This window comes from Echinococcus granulosus (assembly GCF_000524195.1).
Source record: "Echinococcus granulosus chromosome Unknown EG_S00028, whole genome shotgun sequence".
Taxonomy (NCBI): Eukaryota; Metazoa; Platyhelminthes; class Cestoda; order Cyclophyllidea; family Taeniidae; genus Echinococcus; species Echinococcus granulosus.
Genome location: NW_020170408.1, coordinates 815,918 through 833,352, shown reverse-complemented (window position 1 = coordinate 833,352; position 17,435 = coordinate 815,918). Strand labels below are relative to the sequence as shown.

The 17,435-nt window shown below is 44.2% G+C and overlaps 5 protein-coding genes across 5 annotated transcripts; 2 read left to right on the top strand and 3 right to left on the bottom strand. All coding sequences in view use genetic code 11, as the record gives it.

Moving 5' to 3' along the window:
- Window positions 1-1,355: 1,355 nt before the first annotated feature.
- EGR_04526 (hypothetical protein) lies at window positions 1,356-3,283 on the bottom strand (the record flags this gene model as incomplete). Its single annotated transcript, XM_024493775.1, has 3 exons — window positions 1,356-1,622; window positions 1,696-2,169; window positions 2,420-3,283. The coding sequence occupies 3 exons, from the start codon at window positions 3,281-3,283 to the stop codon at window positions 1,356-1,358; spliced, it is 1,605 nt and encodes a 534-aa protein (XP_024351889.1).
- A 1,584-nt stretch (window positions 3,284-4,867) lies between these two features.
- Window positions 4,868-9,590, top strand: EGR_04525 (Acetylcholinesterase; the record flags this gene model as incomplete). Its single annotated transcript, XM_024493774.1, has 9 exons — window positions 4,868-5,066; window positions 5,699-5,835; window positions 6,320-6,448; window positions 6,520-6,669; window positions 6,959-7,209; window positions 7,613-8,057; window positions 8,131-8,480; window positions 8,722-8,993; window positions 9,553-9,590. 9 exons carry the CDS (start codon window positions 4,868-4,870, stop codon window positions 9,588-9,590), a joined length of 1,971 nt encoding a protein of 656 aa, XP_024351888.1.
- Window positions 9,591-11,406: 1,816 nt separating this feature from the next.
- On the bottom strand, window positions 11,407-13,812 carry EGR_04524 (hypothetical protein; the record flags this gene model as incomplete). Its single annotated transcript, XM_024493773.1, has 3 exons — window positions 11,407-11,611; window positions 13,434-13,539; window positions 13,581-13,812. The coding sequence occupies 3 exons, from the start codon at window positions 13,810-13,812 to the stop codon at window positions 11,407-11,409; spliced, it is 543 nt and encodes a 180-aa protein (XP_024351887.1).
- A 630-nt stretch (window positions 13,813-14,442) lies between these two features.
- Window positions 14,443-15,151, bottom strand: EGR_04523 (hypothetical protein; the record flags this gene model as incomplete). The annotated part of the gene is made up of 4 exons (XM_024493772.1): window positions 14,443-14,796; window positions 14,865-14,893; window positions 14,947-15,103; window positions 15,134-15,151. 4 exons carry the CDS (start codon window positions 15,149-15,151, stop codon window positions 14,443-14,445), a joined length of 558 nt encoding a protein of 185 aa, XP_024351886.1.
- A 464-nt stretch (window positions 15,152-15,615) lies between these two features.
- Window positions 15,616-17,322, top strand: EGR_04522 (DNA double-strand break repair rad50 ATPase; the record flags this gene model as incomplete). The annotated part of the gene is made up of 1 exon (XM_024493771.1): window positions 15,616-17,322. The coding sequence occupies one exon, from the start codon at window positions 15,616-15,618 to the stop codon at window positions 17,320-17,322; it is 1,707 nt and encodes a 568-aa protein (XP_024351885.1).
- Window positions 17,323-17,435: the final 113 nt, after the last annotated feature.

Genomic DNA, 17,435 nt, shown 5'->3' with positions numbered 1-17,435 from the left:
CGGACGAATCAAAGCCAAGAGTATTTCCACCAAAAAATCTGGCAAAACCAGGGCCAAATCGCCATGTGGGATGCACTCGCCGTTGAAAAGCACCCAACCCTCTACAAAATAGGGTCAAATAAATCTTAATAAAGGCACTTCGCAGCCACAGTTACCTTTAATTCGAAAGTTCACCCACCAGAATGAAAAATCATTGTATGCCCTTTACTTCTGCCTTGTAGATAATTACAGTACGCATAAGCGCAACGGCCGAAGTGAAAGAGAAGCCCCAGGAAACGCCAAAAACGCCCCCATTACGAGAAAAAACATGCAAAGGGGCAGTGTTCTACCTCCAGACTTGACTAATGTAAGCTCGTCCGATCCACCCTAAACCGTATTTCATTCTAAACTCCCCAGCACCATTTCACTTTGCTACTAACCTACCTTCAGGTTGGAATGTCCTATTATTCAGAAGCGACGGAGGGTGGAGCAAGTATGTGAAACCCTCTCCTTTTACACAAATCCTCCTATGAATACCGATTGCGCTAGGAAATGTGATCAGGCAGTCTTGAACGGTATCAAAACTGCAACTCGGAGAAAAAAAGGGGTCGGAAGACCTGCCGCGATTGTTGAAATCGACTGCCTTCTCGAAGTGACGAGAACGACACTTGAAGGGGAGAGAGGACGTGTAACGCCGTCGCCACTCCGGGCACACAACATTCACCCCATTCAAATAAACATAGTTACGTTAGTAAAGTACGTTTTTTTCACAAGCAAGCCTCATTACATATTCAGAGGTCACACGGGAGTTAAAAATTTATGCACGAAACTCAGACAGATTGTGGAAATCTCAATTGAATAAAGTACCTTAAGGGCTTGCAAAGTAAGAGCACTTTAACTACGTTGTGGTGTCATTAGAGCTAAGTTTACGTTTTACAAAATACCACGGTCATTCACTAATGAGTGCAAGGCCATTGAGTCAGGATGGTCAGTGGTACTTTTCACAGTACTGGAGCAGAGCCAAGTGAACGACTGGAATCCTCCAGCTATTCAAGCGGTGCCAGCACCTCGCACAACGCCTGAACAAGGTGGCACACGGTGCAGGCGGCGTGCAGTATGTATGGCTGGGACACGCTCACGCACGCACGCACAAACGATAGCGAGCCGAACAGGACGCGCAGCATACTGGGTATGGAGTCGTGCTGGCGGTGGTATCGGCAACATTACTAATGACTCATCGTGCGTCCATATACACGCACGCTACAAGCCGTGAGATGACAACAAACTCGCACGCACAGGCATCCACACATGCGCTGCTACTGGCGTTGATTTAAAGCAAATGACACACCAAATTGTGCTACGGTCCTGGGGGGCGGTCACAACAGAAATCCACAGTACTGTTTACAGATGCCCCAAAGCCCACCTTGGACATGACGCCGACAATGTGCAGTGATGCAACGGGGATCGGAGCACACTGTAGTGTTCTGCCGATGCAGGGTAGAGGCAGATGACGGTTGAGGTGGCAGTGGTGGTGGTGGGGGCTGCGGCGGTGGTGGAGTAGGCGAGATTGGACAACAGGCGGGTGTTGCTCCACCGCGAACACCGTAGGCGCTGTAGGTATGGGAATTCCCGGCACTGCTAACCTACAGGACCATACCGACGTGAGAGGACAAATGAACACCTCCGCCGAGATATACACTGGTCAGAATGCACTACCTGCTGTTCGGCTGACTTCGAGTCCTTGAGAACAGAGAGAGGCAAGGTGGGTGGTGGGGGAGTTTCCCCAAGAGTGGCGGCGTTTTCAAGCATCATGATGAGAGCGGCGGCAGCGTCATCAGTGACAGGAGGTGGGAAGGAGGTCACAGCTTGTGACCCTGGTGAGGGCAGAGATGCGGGAGGAGGAGGAGGAGGTGGGGGCAAGTGGTGGAGGTGGTGGTGGACGTGATGAACATGATGGATGTGGTGGACGTGGTGGACACAAGAGATGCTGGGAGGACTGGTACAAGTAGGCATCTCGGTGGACGTGGATACCATGGCTACTGTCTGCACTGGATGTTGATGGCGGACAGCATCGTGGCAGTGGAGAGCGGATGAGGTGGAAGTAGCTGTTTCTTCTGTTAGTGGTGGCACGGTGGGGGGTAAAGGAACGGATGGGGAAGATGGCAGGGTCACCGCCGGCGAACGCACAGCCTAGAAACAAGTGTACAACTTGGCTCTACGGATGTCTTAAGAAGAGAGTGCAGTCCCTTGGAAGCACATCCAATATCCTTGTTAACAAAAATTCCTGAGAAAACGTTTGGTTACTAGTGCTAACAATTGCAGACCTTAAAATGAAATTTATTCAAACTACCAAATCAAAGAAATTATCAAACGTCAACTACCCACAATAAAACAAATGTATACAAAAGCATGCGATAAACAAAAACGGAAAAGGACATACACTTAAGTGAGAAGGCACAGGCGCAATGTTTCCGTTAAATTTATCCTGAAAATCATTGAAGTAATCTGATCGGGAACGCATGGGATTCGATTTGCTTTTACGATGAGACATTCCCCGCCGAAAGAAGCGACTCATAGTTCTGGAAAGCCGCGAAATGGTCCAAGGACGGTTGTCAACATGGGTAGATTTCTTCTCTTGATGGTTCTGGTCGCGCGCACCTGAACGCGTAGCCTTCGATTGTACAGCGTCGGAAGGGCGTGTCACCACCGAAGGCATTTTGGACCACACAGGACTTTGGTTGCTAGAGTTGAATGACAGTTTTTTGCCTCCTCCTGCTCCTAAACTGCACGTGCATGGTCCCTTTAACAGCTCGGAATTGGGGTCAAAAGCGAAGGGTGTAGAAAACGGATATTTAAAGGTTCTGGCATCGTAAGGCGCATGACCAGATACATTCCTACCACCGCAATTAAATCCAATCGTGTGGGGAGAAACTGAACGAAATCCAAAAGGCGAAGTGGTGCTGGACTGAGGGAAATTGCGAGTTGCATAGGATCGCGGAAGCGGCAGATGTCGATTTGAACGCGAGGACACATTAGAATCACTTATTGACTCGTAAACATACTTCCCATAAGAATCCAAGGGTTCAAGAGGTTCTCTGTGCTTGTTAAACTCAACTCCAGTGTTCTTACGGAGGTGGTGCTTAGGTGGAAGAGGAGGGGGCTGATTTCGGCAAGGCACAGGTGGAGGAATACAACGTCTAGAATCATCAGAATTCGCGCGAAACGAAGAATTTGATTTAGAACCACACACTCGTGGCGTGTGAGGCTCAACACCGCTAAAGACTCCAGGTGTGGAGCGACGCATCTCATGCTCCAAATCCGAAATTGAAAATTACTTCAAGAAGGCGCACCGTCTAAACGCCGTCGCAAATTTTGATTGGCTTATTTAAACACGACAAATAAAATAGCAGCAATATTATGCGAGTGAACAAATCAGTTAAAAAATTTGTATAGTAAGATACCTCCATGAATCTTAAGTTAAAGAACAAATAAAAAAGGCAACGGCGTGAGGTTGTGTTTTGCCTGTTTTATTTTAAATGTTAGTTGAGTTCAAGCCGAAAAAAAAATAAAATTTTTAAAGGTTGTTGGTGGTCTATATAAGTTTGAGGTTATATTAAAAATGAAAAGTTAGCAAACCGGTTTTAATTATTAACGATAATGAGGCATTAAAGCATCCTCATATAAGACACAATGCTGTCAAATTATGCACACAAAATAAATGAATTTGGTCGCAAAGAATAACTTAGTTGACCTCATTTTTTGCGGCTTTTACAGATGAAAACTGCCTCGCTCATGGGTTGTACGATTAAGTATCCAACTCGACATTTTTGCTACGAGGATCTTAATTGATTAATCACTACTCCTTGTTAAAATTACTTCCTAAATGCTAAACATAAAAACTTTTTCTGTTTTGGTATCTTGCGGACACTGAGTAAATGCAATGCTGTGCGACACATAATGCTTCAACAAGACTCCAGTACGAGCCACGTTGTGAACCTCGCTAATTCCCCTGTTGGGACACAGAATCACCATGTCTGAAGAAGGGTGTACAAGCATTGCCTACAATAAGAGGAAACGAATTTTGTCTTTTCTGTTCTGTGGTGTATACTACGCAGACTATCGGAAGCTCAAATATGGTCAATCGAAATGTCACAGAGACGGTTTACTTGAACAAGAACATCCTGATTAACTTCCTTCAGTTCAATTCCTGAATATTCCAATACGTTTACAAAGTACATGTCATAATTACCAAGCCTTAGTCACCCCTTCTGAGGCAGCCCACCTTTCTGTGGCCGAGAAAATCCACCCCTGGAATACCCGAGGAGGAGCTAATTGCTGGTCATGCCAGCAATAAGGGAATGACCAATCGGAGAGCCGCAATACTTCCTTTTCCCACCTTCTAATCTTTCTGTCGTAATATAATCGGTATCCCCATTTTGAAATCCGCATTTGAAGGAGGGAAGGAAATGTGCATTAAGTATCCAATTTAGGCCACTCAATGCCCCAATTTTCTCACGTGACCCAGTATGTCACTGTTTACGCTAGCGCTGCGGACCAATGACAAGCGTCAGCCAATGTCTGCACCGGTGTGCACAATCTTGGCATTACCATTGGCCAGGCGTTGACAGCGCAACGCACGGTTTACCCCTTTCCACATTTCCCCTCTTTCGTCTTTTAATTCAGTCTCCTAGGCTCCGGCCCTGGCATACTCCGAAGAAGGCAGACCGGGGGCAGGAATGCGATTTTTGAATAGCTGTGGTAAATACAAAAAGTAACCAAAAAAGGCGGAGAAACTAAAAGGTGAAGACTTTTTATTGTCTTAAGTTTTGGAAGAATCTCACGCCCATAATCAAACTTGGGTGTAACTCCTTTTTTGGGTTTCAGAAATATGGGTCACTGGGAGGTTGTTATGTTTATCCTTGCATTGGAGATTCTGCCCACCTTAACGCACGTTCCAATAGCGCCTCTACCCTTTAAATGTCCACATGGTAGTCCCAAAACACGAACGGATGTTGGCACTTATTGTGGCAGACGGGAGACTGTCATCTGGCCGGGAAAACGAACCACTCAAGTGGACATATATTACGGTTAGTTTGAAGTTCTCTCCACAAGCGTTATTCATAGATTACACAAGGCAATCCTTCCAGCTCCTCTGTTCTATGGGCCAGACACTACGCTTATCACCTGCAGTTGTTTTCTAAGATGAAGTAGAGCACAGCAGTATGGCAGAAGGGATAGAAGGGCGGGAGCGTTGACGATATCCGTGCCATCAATCTAAGATATGGTGGCTGAAATCACATTTGAGTAGGCGTCGCTCATGAGCTTCGCCTCCAATATTCTGGAGGAGTTGTCTTCCTGAAACTAAGACGACACGATGAAAATGCATAACATCAACCTCTTAGTGGCTGTATATACTGCAGATCCGATTGGACTCTCCTAGTATCGCGTCCTCTTAACGGCGATCCGCAGATAGCACCGAAGGCTGGACATATCTTGTACGCCAATCGCCTTTTCCCCAAATCTGTAGAGATATGATATGTTTACTGTTCGAAATCTTGAATTGATGACTTACCAAGGGTTAGTACCATCTCAGCCCTTCTTTCTCTGCGGATTTAGCCATCCACGAGGGATGGGTTTTTATGGGAAAGGTACGGGAATAAGCTTCCAAGTTGATAACCTCTGCATTTATACAAAACCATGGTTGTGGTTAAATTTCTAGGCATTCGATACGCCCAACCACCAACTGGGTCTCTTCGTTTCAAGAAACCGGTACCACCAATACCAAAACCAGATCAAATCTTCAATGCAAACGCCAAACCGGATGCTTGTTATCAGTACATTGATACACTGTTTCAGGTAAGAAGAAAAGACTTTCTTGAAAAGTTCCGTAGCTGCTGTTCTATCGGACTGGTACATGAAACAGAGGGTTTGAATAACTTTCGTCCTTCCTCTGACATTAATTTATTCCAGTGCAAAGTCTCAACAAGTGTGATTGATGCTTCCTGTTTCAATTTACACAACAATTCACCAAAACGGTCAATCAGGTGACCATAAAAAGTTCGAATGACTGTTTATGTGCATCTCTCCAAGGAGCTAGGCATGTCGTTCCGCTACACTTGATTTCTAGCCTGCCCTCATACAGAAAAAAGGTGTCACTTGTGTCTAATAGATGTGACCTGAGCCTGTCTGCTTTGCGACTCGAGGTTAACTCGGTGACAAAATTAGTACGATTCCGTTGACTATTTAAGGTCACCACTTCTGTGTTTCTTGGAGGCGGGAGGGAGGGAAAAAAGAAGGACCTCCTGTTTTTGTTCATCGATAGTACCCTTTCTATTTCTAGAATTCGGCCGGAGCCAGGATGTGGCAACCGAATACCCCATTATCTGAAGATTGTCTATTCCTGAATATCTGGGTTCCCATTCTCCCACCGGCGCAAAAGTGTGCGAAGGATCAGAAACTCCCCGTGATGGTGAGAATTTAGACAACTCCAAAACAGCACGCTGTCCACCTTTCCAACTAATGTATTATTTTGTTTTGAAGGTTTGGATATTTGGTGGCTCTTTCTATAGCGGTTCTTCGGTATTAGATGTCTACGATGGTCGATTCCTGTCAACACGTCAAGATGTCATAGTGGTTACGCTGAACTATCGTCTTGGTCCATTTGGATTTCTATATCTTAATAATTCTTGGGTAAGTTTGAAGATAATACTCTTTACTGTGGATTCATATCGGTGGAGCTAGAGTTTAAGACGTAGTGAGGGTTGAGCGTCGTCATTCCTCCACTCTGAACATCTCCAGATAGTCGGTTGAGGCATTGGGGCAGGAATAAAGATCATTTTGCTGTGCCAAACTCAAAATTTGGTTTGTCTGCTGGAGTTGGCAAGATTTTGCCGGTCCTAGTGCATGCAGAAGAGCTGGAGGTCTTGTTACCCAAGTGACATAAATTACCAGAGGTTGAAGACATCATTCCATCCCACAGGTTCCGGGAAACATGGGTCTGTGGGATCAAAGGCTGGCGATCAAGTGGGTGAAGGACCACATTGAAAAATTCAATGGAGACTCCTCGAGGATTACCCTCTTTGGTGAATCGGCAGGAGCCGTGAGTGTTAGCGCTCATCTCATCTCACCTTGGTCCCATGGCTTTTTCACCAACGCCATCCTCCAATCTGGCTCCGTTTTCAGCTACTGGGGCGTCGAGGCCCCCAAAAAACAACTCATTCAATCTAAAAGGTATAATTTTTGAAAGAAACCGTATTGAAGCTCCCGGACCCTCCTTAAAGACGCTAAAATGTTGGACGGAATTTGATGACAGAAGGCTGGTATACTGGTGGTGGGTCGTTTTGGGTGAGGTGCGAAGACACAACGCCACTGATGCACCACGCCAATTCAGACGGATCCAGGGTTATGTCCTCCTTGCAAATGTGATGTATCCATCGTTGAGTGATTCATTGCCAAGTGCTAGACAATAAGTATTACGACAAGTTTCAACAACTTTACAACCAAGTTAATCTCACTTCTTAAAGCAAACAGGCTCAAATTAGGTCCATCAGGTTCATCCAACATTTTATGATGGGGTGTACTAGTTCTTCATAATTTCATGTAGATAATTCAACAATCGGCACTACTTTTGCAGATTGGTCGAAATGGTTGGCTGTGGCGGTCGCAGTGGACGTGACCTCCACGCCTGTCTCCAACTGAAGTCTCCAGAATCCTTTATCGAAGCCCAAGATCATCTAATTGATCCCAACGTCTTTTTCTCTATTCCCTTTCCACCGGTGTTGGATGGACATTTCTTGCCCTACCGGAACAGCCAAAGCTTTGCCGAATTGGGCTACCTGAAACCCTCGGGTGCGGTGATGATAGGCATGAATGCCAATGAAGGCAGCTACTTCCTGCTCTACACTTTAGTCTCCAATACTTCATTCGCGGAGAATATTGAAACTCTGCCTGTGGCCACACATGAAGAGTACTTCAAAGCGCTACACAAAGTCCTCGATATTGAACATGACAGGAGACCCGATCTAATGGAACCATTGGCTATTTACACTGACTTCGAGTACAAAAACTATTCTGAGCCGGTGAGTTAGTGTTGAGGGGTACACGTATTAAGAGGGTGACTAAGGCGTCTGATACCTTCTTCTATTTTACTAGGATAATGCTCAAACTTGGACCCGAATGCTGGAGGAGATAAGCAGTGACCGAGGTTTCAAGTGTCCCACAATTGATTTCGCCCAGGCACTGGTGAACCGCAATCGGGGGCCACGAAACCGACTATCATTGCGAAGTGTCACACCGCGTACATATTTCTACGAATTTGTGCATCGTACGGAGAATTTGCCTTGGCCGAAATGGACCCACACCATGCATGGCTATGAGATTGAGTACGTCTTCGGTATTCCCTTCTCCCCGGTGTTCGCGGAGAAATTCTACCGCTTTGGCGACGCAGAACGCGAACTCAGTGACCGTATGATGACCTACTGGGCAAACTTTGCACGGACTGGGTAGGAGCTGATCACTTTTGTTGGCAGATTACTGTGGCTCTTCGATGTACTAGAAAAGTGAAAATTTGTTAAATAGGTGACATGAGTTTGACCTCAACCGGAAAGGTGGTGTTTGAATCTATCCAGAACCTTGTTGGAGAAAAAAAATCCAAGATTGAATGATGGCAGTTAATGAATAAAATATTTCAAGAAACAGTTTTAGCCGTAACAGTGGGGAACTTGGGTTTCTCCTTTGCTTTAGAGATCCCAACGTCCTTGCTAACGGGAAAAATATTCCCTCTTCCGAGTCTCCACCAACCGCCAGTAGGGAGGCCTCTCCATGGGTCAGTTCGCACAGCGTAGATGCCTCTACCTGCCTTCCACATCATCTGCCAATGCGGCATTGGCAGGAGTTTGATGAACGCACTGAGGCCTTCCTCATCCTCGACACAGAACAAATGACAACCGGGGCTCATCCAAGATCGAGACAGTGCTTATTTTGGCGTCGATGGTTCCCAATCATGATGCAGCAAGGTAACACTACGGTTTTGGTCGCAAAAGTGTTCCCTACTAGCTATGGGCATCTGTATAGACGTCTGAAGAGAAGGCTTGTTTGGCGCTTAAGAGGAAGCTTAGGTGCTCTCCCTCGTGCTCACTCTTCTGCTTTGACCATCGTGTTAGTGTGTTTTTACGTCAACTCCAAGATAAAAGTGAGGATAATGAGACATTTAATCCCGACATCAGTAAGGTACCTGAGGAGTTTCGACGGATCATCCACTCTTTGTGGATTGGTTTGTAAAAGATTGTTAGCTTAGTATTGCTTGAGACTAGTCAATGCTCTACGCCAAGTCGCTGTGTAGGCAAATCTACCAGTTTGGTGGGACTGTTAGACATTTTCGCCTCCTTGCTACTTTATCACTCATCAGTCTATCGTGGATCGTGTGGGAGCATCTATTCTTCATGTAATCAAGTTCGGTCTCGCCTTGTTGGTGGCCATAGTTTGACATGACTTTGACATCTCCATCTATTGTGATCTAATCACTTACATTTTTTCGGTGTCATATTCAATAGGCATTTACTTCCTTACTTTTAGCTGAACGGCTTTCAGGAATTTGTCCGTCTATGACCTGATTTTTACCCCTTCCTTGCCACCCTTCTGCCTTCTTCGACGTCGTTGACTTTTGTCCATTGGCGGCGAATGACCAATTCGAGGCGCCTGAAGGGTACCTTTAAATGCTTCTATTTATGTACAAATTAAAAATGCGAAATATATGGATGCATTACAAGAAATTTCCATTTTGAGTTTTGCAGATTATATGCTTAGACTTTTCATTCTGATGGAAATCTCAATTCGGTGCATTTCCACTGCACCACTTGTGGAAGAAAGGCCTTAGAGTAAAGTGCTGTCAGAAATCAACACCAACGCTAACCAAAAGTACACAGAATTAAAATAATTTTTATTCAAAACTCATGCTTGCACCATTTCATGTCATTGGCCGTTCATTCTTCCTGTTTCGTCCAGTTGAAAGATAGCTTGAAGGGTGTTTTGAGGGAACTCCCTGGGCCTCGGAGACCCAACCAAGCCGTTCCTGTGGTCCCTACAAAAGCGCATTGTGCCTCATCCGATTTTATGGTTGGACACTTGTTTTTAGGAGGCAAGACAAGTGGGTCACTAGCAGAAGCCTCGGGTTTTACAACGGTTCATGAGTCGCCTTGGGGATCGATTCTGATACCCCTAAATTCCTCGTTGTTCCGTCAGGTTCTTCTTCTAGTCTGTTTTCCAAAAGTTAATGCAATAAACGAGATGGTAGGATCACAAAAAGCTCCCGATTGAAGCCAGCAGAAACGGGTGCGTGACTGACATTTTGCTGTCAAGCGATGGCGCGGGAGGTGTGTAACGTCCGCTGTTCGATGTCACTGTTTGCGGGCCCTCACACAATGGTGTTTTGGTAAAGCACACTTCTAAGGTGGTGTTAAATTATGGGGGTATTGGAATGAGGCTTCCAGAGCTAAGTAGAGTCAGATCCAGGAAGGTCACCGGTGTGCAAGGTAGGCATGTCTCTTCAGGTAGGATAGTAACATCGAAATCGCAACAGTTCGCAGTAGACGGCGGATGGTCCGTCTATTTATCTTCCATTCGGAAGTTCAACTTCCGGACAGTTTTTGGTATTCCTTGATTCCCAACCTTAATGAGTCCCCCTGTTGAAAGTATGAGGTCCAGGCTAGCTTTATACAAACCAGCAATTGTGGAACGGTCAGGATAATTTAAAATGGCATAAATACGTAAGAATGGTGGTCGTCACGGAAAGTCAGCAAACCCAGCCTCCAGGGTCGTGCGTACACACTATCACCATTAAGTAGGTCCGAGTTTCTCGGCGCATCTCCAAATTTCACTGGTTAAGATCACAGTGTCCGCGCTCCTTTCGTCTGTCCGGGCTTGTCAGAAACTGCTTCGGCAGTTGTTTTAATCTCGCCCAGAACTTGTTACGGACTGTGGTTTCTATGGTCCTGTAGTATCAAACCCGCAGTAGGGAACGCTTCTTAGAACAGACGTCTTCATTGACCGACACATATGAGTAAACACAGAGGTATGACTTGCACAAGTCTGATGGCCGACCGGTGGAGACTGAGTGAGTCCGTTGTTTCAATTACGCTGATTGATCTTGACCTTTAGGTATAGCACATCTATGCGTAATGTGACCCAGGCAGGGGGGCCTGAGCAGAACCGTGACTCGCCAGAATGTTTGGCGACTAACCGACAGTTGGAACTTCTAAAAACTTGACCAGGAGCATTTTTCAGAGTTGCAGGCATTCCCAACAAAAAATTTACCGAAGGAATGCACCTCTTGTGGATACCTGGGGTTATGGAGGAAGGGCTATCAAAACTGTACAAACTTTCAGCAGCTTCCATGATCTAGGGTTTTGCGCAATGAATTTCTGCCCAGATTCAAGGATTCATTGGCTTGAGATTGAGTTGTGGATTCCAGTTAGAATTATGAATGATGACAGTGGCAGCAGACGCTTGAACATCAAGGCGCAGACCTGCAGTCTGGGTTGGAAGCAGATAAATGGGCAGTTTGGCAACACTGAAAGTATTAAATGCATGCACCACCTCCTGCCGCGTCTCAAAACGCACCACATTCCAGTAATTCCTCAATGATGCCCGGGACCATCGTGATCCGAGAATTTGGGAGAGGTTAATAAAAAAAACAGAATTTTACGAATGTGTAACGGCATCTGACAAAAAGAACAAATGGTGAAAGGAGAATCCACCTCGTGGAGAAGCAGTTTTCCACCCATTCATAAAAGTTCTTGGACAATTGGCCGACTAGATTCCTCATTAGAATCGCTAATTTGAGATTCGCTGCAGGCATTGAACAAAGCAGGTTCATAGTTCGTCAGGGAAGTCTAACTTTTGAGCTGGTAACTGCAATCAAAGAATTCATACCTATGTTCAGCCTTTATGTCAACTATTTGTTTGGGGTGAGAAAGGTGTTGCTTCCTTGTAATCATTCTTGCCTCTTTGACCCCTCTTCAAACAAGTGAGGTGGACCTCTTATTCTGAGGGCGGGACGGTCCCGACCAATGCTGCAACCCACAGACAATCTAGACGTTTCGCTAAATTGCTGACTTGGATCGTCCAAAAGCTAAATCAAAAAGTTGCCAAAACTTGGAAAATTTATTAAAAATTCATCCAACAAAGCATTAGACAAACTGTAAAAAATAAAAGATGAGCTAACCGAGAACCATTAAGTGGCCAAAAAACTCTGTCCAGTTCTCAGGTTAGCTAACTTCAATGGTTGATTGTAACTTAATGATGCTTGTATGATATCCTTTAAGGCATGGAAACGAGCTGGTCTCTTCTCACTGTGTCCACTGACAGTTCTGCCTTGGATTTAGCCCCCACTCTCAAAACCACGAATCAAAGCCACGAATCCAAGACAATTCAGTCCCAGAATATTCAAGATGGGCATGGCCAGCGATTACACGCTTACTGATATGACGAGGAACAATCTCTTGCTTTGGTTACACTTTGACACCGACATGAGCTTCAATGCGCCGAAGCATGAAGGGATGCACGACACTTCGCGGAGTCGTGATAAGGACGTGTTTGGCCTCCTAAACAGTGGAACGATGGCGAAAAATTTAAAAGAACCACTTTCGTGGGTGAGAAAAAGAGGAAACTTTGGGCATTTACAATTCCTGGGACAAGGAGTGATAAAGTGCTGGTTCTGTATACGCCTTTGAGGCTACAAAGTGTGTACAACGAGGGCACTCTTGGGATCTTTAGGACCAATTAATCGGAAGTTTCGTAAACTTACAAGATAACAAAAGGATTCACGCCATGTACCGCTAAAGTATCCATGATAATGTGGGCACTCAAGGTCCCACTTTGAGGCCCGGGCTCCAGACCATCCCTTCTGCATATCGGCAATACACTTCTGTCTTCAGGAAAGGCCCGATGGCAGCAAATAGTAAGCCCACCCCTAGGAGACAACTTTCTTGATTTTTCTTACTTAATTCTATATCTTAACGTGACAGAAAAGAAGACGTGCTGCGGATAAGAGGATCTGTGACAAGCCCTTCGCAAACTACCTCATTCTTGTATTCTACAGGAAAGCTGTTAACAACGGAATCAACACTAGCAATGACCATCTGGAAAAGTTTGTTACGGTCTGCGCATTCCCCCTTTCCCCCAATACAGTTCCCAAGCAGGAAAAACCCAGATCCAGTAGAGTTGACGAGAGGGTTTTAGTGAAGTTACAATTAGAATTCCACCAGCGCCCCTCCACTGGATAGCATGACTTTCAGATCATGTCAGTAGCCTCTCAGGCCTTCCGTACGTTGGCAATACATTTTCTGTTCCAGTATTAAGGCTTCTTTCATCTTTAGGAAAGACTGCAAATCCCACCAGCATGGCGAGCTTTCCAGGGAGTGAAGAGAGCAACAGCTCTGACAACTCGGATAGATTACTTTATGGACGTGTATCCGGTCACCAGCAGTAACAAATCCGAATCGTAGGTTTGGAGAGCTTGTGTGCCGCCCTCTTTATCCTCTACGTCTGGTAAACAATCGTAGTCTAGGGAATGAAATTCAGTTAGGGACAATAAAGCAATCTACCTCGAAGTCCATTGATGAAGTACATGGCTCTCATAGCGATTTCATAGGCGGCAAGCACGACAGGGCGAGTGCTCTTCGAAGAGAATTGAAGAGATTTATGCGAAACGCTAGCTAAAGCAGCCAATACTGCTGGGTTTAGGTAATCCTCAGTATTGCTCAGGTTATCTGTGGCAGTACTCAGACCATTACCAAAGTCACCTTCGTAATTCTGACCTTGAGAAATGACTTTCATTGAAATCGGCTGCATAAAAAAATGTTTCAGTTGCACCTTCTCTCATTTTTCCTTCGAGAATGGCTTCCAGACAAACACTTTAAGAGGTCGTCCTCTCCAAGGAATTGATATCTTACACAGCTGATTGCGGACAGAGGCGACAAAATCAACGGTTCCGGTGATTCACCCTTGATTTAAGCAGCACATAGAACTCGATTTTCACCATTACGTAGTCAATTCCACTTTTGTTTAATGAAGAATAGTCAGTGAAACCAGAGTTGAGGCAATGAGCAGACCTATTCTCTCCTGACTTCCTCAGTCCAAAAAACTTCCGACTTCGTTAATTCACAATTCTTACAAGAATTGACACATCCTCAGCAATTTCGTGGCCAAGAGTTCCACGCTTAACCCGCAGTTGCCTTTGGAGGGGGTGAAAGAAACAGATTTCTTCAAAGTACTCAAAGAGTTAAGATCTTTTCAGAAATCAAAAAAATTTCGCATGAAAGAACCGTATCTACAATGTTATCCAGGTGACTAAGATCATTGTCAAACTTATTCTCAATAGGACACACAGAGGTGACAGAGAGCAAACCTGCCTTCCAGGCTGGTTTTGACTCTGATAGTACTACTGATTAGTGTCAAGTCTACTATTTAGAAGTAGAAATCGTAGTCTAAGTTTTGTTCATGTTTTTTTCTGTTAAATTTCTTGTTACACAAGTTTTCTTGTCCTTCTTTGCAACAAATTGGGAGCGAATGTACTGGATTGGTAGATGTTTGGTTCTGCCATAACTTCAGTCTCCGCGGCTTCTTCAAACACCCAATTCCATTGTTTACCTTGTTTCCATAGAACCATTCATTCTTCATCCATGCCATAACGGACAACACTGGGAAGACCAGAGGCAAAAATGCTGATTTTTCCGCACTAGCTATCGGTAAAAGGGAGTAGTACCACAGGAAATGCCTATAAGGCTCCTTACTCTGCCGTAAAACGCATCGATGCAATAGCTTAAAGAAGTTGAACAAAAAACAAAGGTATAAATCAGATATATTCTCAGTAATTGCTGGATACAAACCTGTGCGATTTTACCAAGATCCATTTCTTCTGAAAGATTGCCATTTAGTGTGTTTTGTAGATATTGAGGGTCCAGACCGTACTCTTGAATGAAGAAAAACGAATAAGTATGGTTAACGGAATTATCTGATTCGTTGTGTTAAATCGGTGATATGGAATGAAATCTTCCTTAAAGATAATGTAATCAAAAATACAACGAATTCGTCTTAGCGTTTCTGCAATCTTGGTTATATAGAAAGCCTGATAGAGAGGTTAAATAGATACCCTTACGAAGATTGAACAAATCATGAACCAACGAAAGAGGATAAAATATCAAAATGCAAATACAACTCAGATACAAGTAGAGCCATCTATTCACTCAATAAACACCTTGTGAACACTACAAAAATTTTAAAATAGTTGGCATCTTCCAAATAGTAAGCATATGAGACCATCAGTCATTTGTTAACAATGTTTTCTGGGGGGAAATATTTTCAACCGGTAGTTCCCAGTGGAACTAATTGCCACGGAATCATGCATTCTTATTTCGCAGTAGTGTCCAAAGCCTACAGAAATCAACTTAATTTTGTTTTACCGCTAAATCATCATAGTAGCTTAACTACGACGCACTTGTTTTAACGAATCATACGTACTTACTCGTGTGGATGGAACGCTAGCGCCCCCACGAACTGACTACCACATTCTTGACAGACTCCTGGACGGGGGCCAGTGCTGCTTTACAGTTAAACACAGTACATTACTGGATTTATTCAATGAGTGGCATATCAAACACGCAAAATAACCACAATTCTAATGAAGAATATCAGTTCTTCAAGTTTCGAGACGAGAATATTGAAAAACTTAGAAAGCGGCAAGAATTGAATCTGGAATACCAAAAATTCAAGCTTGAAGATGAAGAAAAGTTCCGCAATAGGTTTGCTTCAAAGAAACGCAATAAGTCAGAACAGACAAACGAAGTGACCACCAATAAAACATTACCAGCCACAAGTGAATATCCTGGAGACAACATCAAAATACTTCTGGAAAGGTTGGATAGTCTCCAAAAAGATGTCAACAAATTAAAACAACATCAGGCGCATTCAATAACAGGAAGTAACAGCAACATGGATACGAGTTGCCTTATGAAAGATGAAGGCAACCAAAAGATTAAAGCAGAGGAAATTAAGAACTCTAACATAGTTGACGAAGCTGTCAAGCACCTGAACGAATTGGAGAACATTATAATGACATTAAATATCACTGAAAGCCATGAAACAGCCGGTACTGATGCCCAATCATCGAGTTCCCCTGAATGTTTCAACGATGATATTGGGAGTAAACCACATTTCTTAATTTTATCCGGTAAATCTGGATCACAAGAATGCTCAAAACAAATGAAGCAGGAAGAATATGCAAATGAACTAAAGAAACAAATTGAAGACAAACAAAGGCTAAAGAAAATGGAGCGCCGGAAGGAAAGAGAAGAAGATCGATTGAATTTTGCAGAAATGCATGAATTCAACACCTTGGGTCAACGGATTCGAGACAAGGATGAAGAATCGGTGGACCAGAAACCTACATTATCGGATACAAAACATTCCCGATACGCTAGAGGTGGCAATGGAATATTTGGCGACCCATTAACAGAAACTCAGAAACAGGCTAACGCAATATATCGGGCGGAACTAATGAGTCAGATAGAGGAAAAAAGGCAACGTGAAGCAAAGCGAATTCAAGAGGAAAAAGAAATTGACAATAAGGAGAAAGAATACGAAAGTATGAATGCATCTGCTTCTAATACACCAAAAGATCATGATAAAGAACAATCTGATGAGGTTGCCGAAACAATAACAGCCCCTAGATCCCCAAAGGAGGCAAGTAACAAGCATAACGTCTGCGTACAAGTCACACTGGAGCGCAGATATCAACAAAGTAAAACAAAGGCGAAAAAAGTTGTCAGGACCTCCAATCAAAGTAAGAAAATAAAAGACTCCCCAAAATTAGCTGATCTGCTTGCACAAGTAACTCAATTGAAGGTCGAGTTGGCCGCGGAAGAAAGGCGCATTCAGCAAAGCCGATCAGAGAATGAAGATGTTATCCAAGTGTATGATCCGAGATTGATAAATTCAGGTTCCTCTAAGACTGATTGGTCTGCTAGCCCAAGTTTCACCAGACCCATAAGAGTCCACAGGGTTATAGCAGCTCCAGCTTATTCGATCGAGGTGAGAAAGAGTAAACAGGACTTTGAAGAACCAGTATTTCTGAGCTCCAGTTCAACCTTTCTGCCACACGGGGAAGAGATCATTGAACGTTCTCCTTCTGTAGATTCACTGAATCTGGACGAAATTAACCGACGAATGGAACGCAGATTTGAACAACTCGGAATCCGCGAGGACTTATACAAAAATGAGGAGCCTATAATTCGAAAATTCATGGCTGAAGAGGAGGCAAGAATCATGGCCGATTACAAGTGCTACTGACATCAACAACTCCTCACCTTTCTGTAAATAATGTGTGTGATTTTATCTGGGAACGCTTAAAAGTATTTCAAACTATTAACAGATTTGACATAAAGATATCCCTTCTGCTTTTT